The sequence below is a fragment of the Primulina tabacum genome, chromosome 3 (assembly GCF_025594145.1).
Source record: "Primulina tabacum isolate GXHZ01 chromosome 3, ASM2559414v2, whole genome shotgun sequence".
NCBI lineage: Eukaryota > Viridiplantae > Streptophyta > Magnoliopsida > Lamiales > Gesneriaceae > Primulina > Primulina tabacum.
In genome coordinates this window covers 48,451,884-48,462,005 of record NC_134552.1, presented here as the reverse complement: position 1 = coordinate 48,462,005, position 10,122 = coordinate 48,451,884, and the positions used below count along the sequence as shown (strand labels likewise).

Here is a 10,122-nt window from a genome sequence, read left to right as displayed (position 1 = left end):
TTGAACCGCATTGATCGTCTATTTGATCTGATATGGCAGTTAAGCGGCGGCATACTGCTGATGATTAAGCTTCACTTTAATCATCCAACATCTCAACATAACTGGGCTTCGTCTGTTGATCAGCTTCAACTGGTAGGCTGGCAGCTGAAGCCTTGTCTTCCGATCAGTTTTGTTGAATAGGCAACAGGTAGGACTCATACCCCTGCAGGCTGATTAAAGCCCAAAGCTCTAAGTCTAGAGAAGTGGCTACAATGTTAGTTGCAGAGCCAATCCTCTCAACTCATTGCAACGAGCGTTAGATAAACATTTTCAAATAGTTTTGAAAATAATATAAAGTACTTTTAAATAGCATTTAAAACTATTTTAAAGTAAAATAATTTTAGTCAGTTTTCAAATTTTCTTCTTAGAACAGCTAGCTCTGATACCAATTGAAGGATCGTGTGCGGGCACCTTTGAGGTACTTCAAACACAATATTCTCCAAGAGCTGCAATAGCTTGTGTTCTAAGAATGTGTACCCCAATGAATTAGATCGAGTTTGGTGTCAAACCAAGCGGAAAACACTCGAAATAATTCTTCGTTAAGAAAAACTGAGAGATTTTAAAAGCTTTTAACTTGTGTAAACTGATCGACTGAAATACGGGGAATCAGTTGTGGCTTCTATCAGTTCAGCTATGGACTTAACTGAACTAATATCAGCTGAACTGATCAAATCAGTTTAGAATACATTTAAACAGTTAATACACAAGATATGTTTATGGATTTTTTTAGACTTCAACTGCTCCTACATCACCCCTTCTACCACCTCGGGTAGGTTCCACTAGAAGACTTTGATTTATATAAAATCTTGTACAAACCCACCCAGCTTAGGACTTACCCAATTCCTAACTAAATCTTAGTCTAGACTGAAGGCAACACCTTTCAGTTAATACTTGTTTAATGTCTGTGTGTCAAAGACTACATACACAAATTTTACGTCTTTGTGCAAGACTATATTTGAGTGGTGGTGTGTGTGTGAGAGAGAACTGATCTCTGAAAACAACCCGAAAGTTGTTCTCACACACTAAAGGAAATAAGCTTCTATACTAATATGATACAACTTGAATTGTTCCCTTGGCTGGGCTGATTGCTTCTTTGTAAGTTGATAAGCAATAAGTGTGCCATTTCTTTTGTTTTTCCACTATCTTCTTGTTGTTGATGGTCTTGATCTGTATTTATAGCAGCAATGCGACCGTACATCAAGACTCATCACATGTGATCGTTGCAGTTTGAATGTGTTCCTTGAAATCTGTGTCTCGACTTTTCCGACACCCATTCTGGTACATTTTGTCTTTAAGTTTTGCTGCAACGTCCATTATTGTACTATTGATTGTACAATTGATTTTCCTTAAAGTATGCAGCTGGATTCCACCTTTGATAAGCTTGTCGTGTTCTGCAAATTGATTGACTCCAAACTGAAGCTTTCAACTGGTCAGCTGAACTCGTCTTGAGCTGGTGAGGTGAAATCAGTTGACTCGTCAGCTGAACTGATTTCATTGATTCAGTTGAACTGGTTAGTTGGGCTCTTCGTCAGTTGAACACTTCATCAGTTGGCTGAGCTTCTGAAGGTCTTCTGCTGAACCACATATCAACTGGACAATCAGTTGAACTGCTCTTGATACTTCAGTTGTACTGGTTCAGTTTGAGCGATCAATTTGCGCTTTCAGTTTGTGTCTCGATAGCTTCAGTTTTGGCTTTGTAACTGATCAGTTCGAGGCTTGATCAGTTTCAGCTTCCTGCACACTTAGGTAGATCTTTATTAACAAAAATAACAAGTTTTGTTAATTTCAAAATCAAGATTGCGAACATGAAATGTTCTAATACAATGGGTGAAGGACCATACCAGTCACGATTTCCTCGGGGACCACACAAAAAGAGAAGATTCTCTTATAAAACAAGCATGTGATCCAATCACTTTATTAGTCGATGATGAAGCATCAGTAAAAGACGATTCCAGTAACTAGTAAAAGACAATTCAACCACCCATAAAGACAAGTCACTAACTAGTGGTCAAAGGATGAACACTCACAAGATGTTGTCGACTACAACTGGCAAAATAATTAACAAGATTTGAACTCCAAATTTCAAATCTGCCAAGACTTTTTATATATATTAAGACAAAAAAAAAAGATGAAGACATCATTAAACATCTTCATTTTTATCTCAAAATAAACTTGTAATAGCACAGTTCTTCTCATATATCATTTTCAAATTGAACCAGTCTACTAGATACCCTAAGGTAAGAAAAGAAACAGGGTTGTGTTAGGTGTTTTTGAAGGAATCTACGTCAGGAACCATCTATTGCGACCGTGGTTGGACTGTGAGGAGCAATTTATAAAACTCGATGGATACCGATGAGACTCCGCTCAAAAAGATAAACTGTTTAATTTATTATCTGGAAGCATGATGAGTCATTTAAAAAAATCAATCATCTGAAATATGATATACGCAGAAATTTTTTTTTAAGTTGTATGTTTTTGAACTATACGTTGTTAAGAACATGTTCGATAATCTAACAATGTCACGGAAGGATGTTTTGAAAAAACTTTAAATGATTAGAAAATTCAAATAAACATTTGGAGAAACAAAAAAGAGGAGAAAGTTATGTTGGAAAAAAAATAAATTATTAATAGTTGGCCCAAGTACGGATCCATTGTAAGATATAATCTCCTCCTTCTCAGTGGGCCAATTAAAAAAATGGGATTAAGACATGAAGGATTTAAAACATAAGGAGTCTGACTTTTTAAAAAAAAAAGAAGAAGTTGACTCTTGATTACTAAATTAAACCTTAATTAAACTTCTAACTTCCTAAATTAATTGTTCTCTTCTCTTTCTTCTCATTCCATGCACATTTTCCCCAATTATCAGCTTCCCAAATTTAAAGAACTCATCTACCCCATCTACTGCTTCCGTGTTACATTAAATCGAAATTGACCAGTGTTGTTGCTCAGGTGTTGTTGCACTCATTCCTCAGATCCAGATCTAAATCTACTCCCGCATATCTTGCCCCATTCGTCTGTATTTGAAGACCAACTCGTAAAAAAAATCACAGTAAGTTTTCTCCGTTTTCTTTGAACCCAGTTCATTATTTTCTTCATGCAGCGATCGACCAAAATTAAGATCAATAATTTTTGTCGTTCATTGTTTTCTTCATCGACCAAAATTAAAATGAAGATTTTTTTTCCAACCAAAATTAAGTTGGTCGATCAAGAAGAATTATTCCTGGTCGATCAAGAAGAAATATTTTCATGGTCGACCACACTCTAATTGATCGACCAAGATTGGTCGATCTGGTCGACCAAACTTTAATTGCGGTCGACCAAGAAAAATTTCTTGATCGACTTTGATTTTTCTTGGTCGACCAACAATGTGCGGACAAGTTTTTTTTTTTGTTATTAAAAAATTTTGCCCATTCTAATTATCATATTTGTTGGTGTATTTTGTAGATATGCCAATAGTTATTGTTGTTTATTTCGATGGGAAATGGGAAGTGACGGAGCGCTTGGTATATAAATGGAATCCAGGGCCCAATGCAAAGTTTGTTGCTATTCCAGTGGATGATGATATTTGTTATTTTGAAAATTTAAAAAGTGAACTATATAGAGCTGGGAAAATAGAAGACACTGCCAACTTGTGGTTGAGTTATCTTCTAGATTTGCCGTGCAACATTCAACCAATTTATATAGAGAAGGACCATGATTTGAAAGCATATTTGTATCTTGGTTGTCCGAGAAGTAGGACTGTGCTTCAAGTTGAAATTTAATGTGTTGCTTCTTTTGATTCTTTTGATAATGTGCACGCATATGGTATTGATGAAAACAATTGCAATATTAACGAACAGAGGCATTTTGATGATTATTTTCACTTGAATATTGTTTTTGTGGATCGTAATAACAGCAGTGATTTTTTCGACGAAGCACATAATGTGGATGCCATGCATGTGGATCGTAGTAACACAGACGAGTTATATGATGAAGCACGTAATGACGCAATTGAGGTCGAGGCAAATTTGGTTCAAAGCAATGACGCAAATTTGGATGCGGATGTGGATATTGATAATGACACATTTTCATTCACGGATGGTTCAAACTTGTTTGTTGGTCAAGAGTTTTCAAACCGAGAAGTGGTGAAGAAAGAGCTAATTAGAATAAGTTTGGAAGCTTGCTTTGAAATTGAGACTGTTAAAAGTAGCCAAAAAGTGTACGATGTAAAATGTGCAGTGTCTGATTGTAAGTGGAGAATCTGGACCTCTTTGATTAAGAATGATTCACGTGCATTCTCCGTTCGAACATATTGCAATACACACACATGTGGTTTGACTGGGAGATGAAAGAGAATCCGTGGAGCGAGTTCTGCTGTTGTTCGTGATATGTTGGTGGATAATTTCCAAGGTCATCCAGTGCCAATTGTACCAAAAGCGGTGATGACGATGATGCGCAATAGTATGAATGCTGATATATCATACTACAAGGCTTCGAAAGGGAAAGAACTAGAAGACAACATGTTGAAAGGTGATCCTACGCAGAGCTTTACTAAATTGACTTGTTATTTGCACATGGTTGAGCAGATGAATCGAGGAAGCATAACAGACATATTTGTCGACGAGGAAAATCGATTCAAGTATATGTTTCTTGCTTTTGGTGCATGCGTTAGAGGATATCGAAGTATGCGAAAAGTTGTATCAATTGATGGTATGTGGTTGAAGGGCAAGTATAATAGTGTTTTACTTGTGGCATCAGCACAAGATGAAAATTATCACCAATATCCTTTGGCGTGGGGAATCGTAGATGTCGAGTGTACTTTTTTGTGGAGTTGGTTTTTAACGAAGTTGTTAGAAGTAGTACCAGACGAGGATGAATTGGTGATAACTTCTGACAGGCATCAAGGGATCATTAATGCGGTTTCTACTGTCTATAAAAATGCGTATCATGGTCATTGTACGTGGCATTTATCCCAAAACATGAAGACTAGATGCAAAAAGAAGGGTGCAACCGAAATGTTTTTGCACATTGCAAAAATTTATAAAACTTTCGAGTTTGATATTGCATACAATGATTTTAGGAACAGATATCCTGAGGCAGCGCAATATTTGGACGAGAGAGACTCACTTGATAGATGGACTCGAGCATATTGTCCGAAGACCCGTTACAATATTATGACGACAAACGGGGTTGAGTTGATCAATGCTAGACTACTTGAAGAAAGAAAGCTGTCAATCATTGCACTCTTAGATTCTTTGCAAAAACTGGCCTCATCTTGGTTTGCCCGATATCGCCACGCATTAATTGCAAGTAATACTAACTTAACCCCTACGATCGAGGGGATTCTTCGTAGCAGGTTCACAGATGCCCAAGGAATGCAAGTTTTTGAATTAGGACGTCTGGAGTTTGATGTTAGGAGTCATGGACATTCGGCCATAGTGGACCTGGAATCAAAAAGATGCACATGTCGAGTTTTTGATATTGATAGAATCCCATGTGCTCATGCCATCGCAGCCAGTTGGTTAGCGAAGATTGATTTATATGATATGTGTTCAGAGTACTATTCTACAATGTCATGGTGCATGGCTTACTCAGAGACTGTGTATCCTGGTCCGGAAGAAAATGAATGGCCACGCAACATCAATTTTTCATTGGTGTTGCCTCCTTTGTTAGAGAAGAGAGTTGGCCGAAGAAAACAAAACAGAATTCCTTCGATCGGTGAATTCAGCAAGAGATAGCTTGAGGGTCGACCGAAGTTTTTTTTTTGGTCGACCATGAGCCTAATGGTCGACCATTAGCTTGATTGTTCGACCATTAGGCTGATGGTCGACCATTAGCTTGATGGTCGACCATTAGTTTTCTTTGATCGACCATCAAGCTCATGGTCGACCATTAGGTCGACCATTAGTTCTTTTAAAAAAAATTGATATTAATAATTTTCGAAAATATGTAACATAATTGTGAAATCAGGATAGTTGTATGTAAATTAAAACACATAATCCTGAAATTACGATTCATATTTTTTTTAATGTAACTTAGTTGTGAGATCGTGAAATTTCGCTTCATATTTTTTGAAATATAACAAAATAGTTCGCTTATGATTCCACGATTAATAGGTACCTTAAAACATATAACATAATCATATTTTTTAAAACGTAACAAAATACTGAGATTGTGATTTTGTAATTCATATGTAAATTAAAACACATAACATAATCCTGAAATTACGATTCATATTTTTTTTAATGTAACATAGTTGTGAGATCTGACACGTGTCAATTATTACATATAACATAATCGTGAAATTGCGCTTCATATTTTTTGAAATATAACAAAATAGTTCGCTTGTATTTTTTGAAATATAACAAAATAGTTCGCTTGTGATTCCACGATTAATAGGTACCTTAAAACATATAACATAATCATATTTTTTAAAATGTAACAAAATACTGAGATTGTGATTCTGTGATTCATATATAATTTAAAACATATAACATAATCTTGAAATTACGATTCATATTTTTTTAATGTAACATAGTTGTGAGATCGTTACACATTTGGTTTTTTAAATGTAACATGTTTGTTAGATCGTGAAATAATATTATATGATGAATCGTGAACCCTTAAAACCTTAAACCCTAAAAACTAAAGCACAATGGTCGACCAAAAAGACAGTGGTGTTCGACCAACAAAAGCGGTTGGTCGACCAAACAAGCTATTGGTCGACCAAAAAGCTAGTGGTCGACCAAAAAGGATAATGGTCGACCAACAAAAAACCCCAAATAATTACATAAGAAATAATGTTCCAATAATTACATAAAATTGTCCGATACATCACAATAATGACCAATCATTAAGGAACATATTACAAGCTAAAAAATATCTAAACTCATATACTAATCTATCATCTAAAGTTAGTACTACTTGCGCACTCTTCCTAGACAAACAGTATCCAGCAACTGCTAACACAAATGCTCCAGAATCTTCACTGTGAAAAAGAAAAGAAAATGAGAAGTTAATATTTACTGTAAAATAAAAAAAAATATAAAGAAGTTATTATATTATAAATAGAAAGTTGACAACGTACTGTATAATCTTAGCACGGAATTCATCATGTAGTTTTATATTCCATGTCCTCTCGGGGTGTGGGTTGTTCCCAACAATGGATAGCAGACGAGCAACGTTTATAAGTATAGGCTCTATTTCTTCATTCAGATCTTTGAATTTGGGATCGTGCTTTCGCTGCAAGTCATATATAATGCACTTATTCACCCCTGTAACGAGTTTTAGCAAAAACCAGCGCCCATCTCTGTCGACAGGGATGAGAATTCTTCGTGCCTTTTCCCACGAGAGACAGGGCCATTTTGGATCACTACCTTTGACTTTGCTCACAATCCCTGCCAGATTTATGTTGAAATCGATATCTTTAGCTTCGGCCAAAACTGAGATCGCAGTGTAGAAATGTCTGTCCATCAACGAATCATCTAGCGACATCACTTCAGGATGTCGGATCTGCATCTAAAGCAATCCACCGGAGAGCTTCGCCGATGTGCTGAATTCAACATAACAAAAGTTTTTCATTTTTTTAAAATAAGTTCTCTAAAAATTTAAACGTTATAAAAGGTTTTTTAAAAATCTTACAAAGATAGTGACATGCGAGTTTGTGATCGCCATGGGCCCGTAGAACGACTTCTCATATTCGGCATAAAAACCTCGAATCCTACTTGGCGAACGGTCGAGCATCGATGCCCTAACTCACGCCAGCGAGTTGTTTACCTTCTGTGTCACGGTCTCCGAAAGTGGCCTCATTGTCATCTATAAAATGATCAATTGTAACAACTTTAATGCAAATATGAATAATAAACAAGGTATAGTGTAATAACCTCTCGACGTGATCGCCTCGCCTCCTGACATACGCGCATCTGGAGTCACTTGAATATCTAAAAACAAAAAGTATATTGTTTAATATACTATCCATAAATATAAATATAAAAAAAGTGCATTACCTCACCTTCTGCGGACTCCTCTGTAATGCCTGGAATGTTAGGCTCAAATATCTGTTGAGTTTGGCTATTACTGCCAATTTCCCTACCCAAATTTTTATCCACACCTAACAGCGTACATTAAACAAATTAAAATAAGAACAACTTTAATGCAAATATGAATAGACAAGGTGTAGTGTAATAACCTCTCGACGTGGTCGCCTCGCCACCTGACTTACGCGAATTCGGAGTCACTTGAATATCTAAAAATAAAAAGTTTGTTGTTTAATATACTATACATAAATATCAAATCAAAAAAGTGCATTAACTCACCTTCTGAGGACTCCTCTGTATTGACCGGAAGGTTAGTCTCAAATATATGTTGTGTTTGGCTAGTACTGCCAATTTCCCTAGCCAGATTATCATCCACACCTAAAAGCGTACATTAAACAAATTAAAATAATAATGAGAATTGTACTAAATCATTCTATTACATAAACATAAATATAATTAATAAAATTAACTCACCAAAATCTGCCTCGGATGATTTCCTCTTCTGCCCTCTGGTATAGGCTATGCTATAATCTCTGTCCTGTTGCACTGGCATGTTAGACCTCATCTCAGCAAAACCAGCTCTAATCTGTTCAGTCAAACTCAATCTCAACTCATCGAGACCAAGATTGAAACTCGGTTTCAAGTCAACTAGAGCTTGATTTATATTCCTGATAGACGCTCTGGTCTCAATAAATAAAGATGAGATGTTAACATGCATAGACGTAACGGAATCCTCCAACGCAGTCAATCGCCGCTCGGAACGATGCTCCAAGGGTGATGGGCGACGGGAAGGATTGAGTCCAAAGTGGACTCTAGGACCCGTACACATAGGAAAACTGGTGCTAGAGCTGGATCTATTGAGATCACCAGGACGGGTGCCGGAAACGTCAGGAGATTCATGTGCAGGAGGCGTGTACTGGACATAAGGAGTTGAATGTGCAGAATGCATGTGGCTGGACTGAGGGAGACTCTAGAGGGTGCTCGCTACATATGACTGTCTGACCCTGCCTCCAGAGCTCGAGTACCCGAGTGATCACCGCATCAGGCGCAGAATCAACAAAAAGCCCGGTCGTATAATACGGTGAAACTAGCTCCTCAGGAGTAGGAGTCAAAAATCCAAGACAATCCTGCATATAATTAATAAAAGATCAAATTAATTAAAATTAATGTCCACGGTTATTTTATCAAATCAATTCATATTACTTACATCTATAGCACAATCACCAAAGGCTGCAGCGATTTCAACACTAGTTGGGGCACGGTTTGACGGCCACGTGTTAGTCACCCACGGAAACATCCTGGGCAATATCAAACCGTCCACATCTCTTCTCCATGCAAACTTTTGTGTCACGCTCGGATAACATTCATAAGCGAGGATCCATAACATAAATTTCAAATAGTGTTACTGGTACAAATAAAGATAACAAATCCACTTTAACATTCAAAAAATAATATATCTGCAGAGGCAGAACAAAACCACCGACAAGGAAGCTGCCCTCAACTTCTTTCCGGCCCTGTGCCTCGGTGAGGTTATTATATCGCCCTAAAAGGTTCTTCTTCAAACATCGGACCGCATCCCGATAGGCTACTCTACCTCAAGGATAATGGTTGAACCTATCCAAATCATCTACAAGCCTCAAGTATTTAGGGTCGATCTTCATCGTCTTTTTCATAGTCGCCTCACCGAATACGGCACAACAAAAGTATAGACTAGCCATATTTATCTTTTCCATGTATATAACAGTCTCGTTCTGCTCTTGGACAATAATTGTAGAACCCGTAAATTAGACTACGTATAAGTCATGCATAATTCTAGTGTTTTAAATTAAAATGATTTTATTGCATTAGTATTTAAATTCTTTCCTTTAAATTTAATTATTTTACGCAGTAGTTTAATTGTTGCCTTTTCATTTAATTAAGTGAGGCCAGACTGGAGTTGGAGTTTTGAGATAAAATTTAATATTAAGAAAACATTCCCAGAGTTTATTTTAGCTAACTAGTAAGTTAATTTAAGGTAAAAGAATGTTTAAGGAATTATTTAAGCAACTTGAGTTAAGTAGGAAATAAG

The 10,122-nt window shown here is 36.7% G+C and overlaps 2 protein-coding genes across 2 annotated transcripts; one reads left to right on the top strand and one right to left on the bottom strand.

Annotated features, from left to right (window-relative positions):
• Window positions 1–4,406: 4,406 nt before the first annotated feature.
• On the top strand, window positions 4,407–5,756 carry LOC142538758 (uncharacterized). Its single transcript, XM_075644056.1, has one exon. The coding sequence runs from the start codon at window positions 4,407–4,409 to the stop codon at window positions 5,754–5,756; it is 1,350 nt and encodes a 449-aa protein (XP_075500171.1).
• Window positions 5,757–6,804: 1,048 nt separating this feature from the next.
• Window positions 6,805–9,893, bottom strand: LOC142539160 (uncharacterized). The gene is made up of 9 exons (XM_075644439.1): window positions 9,262–9,893; window positions 8,529–9,181; window positions 8,334–8,432; window positions 8,207–8,263; window positions 8,030–8,128; window positions 7,902–7,958; window positions 7,660–7,833; window positions 7,106–7,570; window positions 6,805–7,006 (listed from the first exon to the last, which is right to left on the bottom strand). The coding sequence occupies exons 2-7, from the start codon at window positions 9,001–9,003 to the stop codon at window positions 7,769–7,771; spliced, it is 852 nt and encodes a 283-aa protein (XP_075500554.1). The 5' UTR covers window positions 9,004–9,181; window positions 9,262–9,893; the 3' UTR covers window positions 6,805–7,006; window positions 7,106–7,570; window positions 7,660–7,768.
• Between the last annotated feature and the right edge of the window lie 229 nt (window positions 9,894–10,122).

Coding starts and splice junctions, on each gene's coding strand:
- LOC142539160 (XM_075644439.1), bottom strand. CDS start 9,003: ATGCATTCTGCACATTCAACTCCTTATGTCCAGTACACGCCTCCTGCA. Junction 8,433..8,528: donor ATCATCCGAGGCAGATTTTG/GTGAGTTAATTT, acceptor GTACGCTTTTAG/GTGTGGATGATAATCTGGCT. Junction 7,834..7,901: donor CGAGGCGATCACGTCGAGAG/GTTATTACACTA, acceptor ATCATTTTATAG/ATGACAATGAGGCCACTTTC.
- LOC142538758 (XM_075644056.1), top strand. CDS start 4,407: ATGTTGGTGGATAATTTCCAAGGTCATCCAGTGCCAATTGTACCAAAA.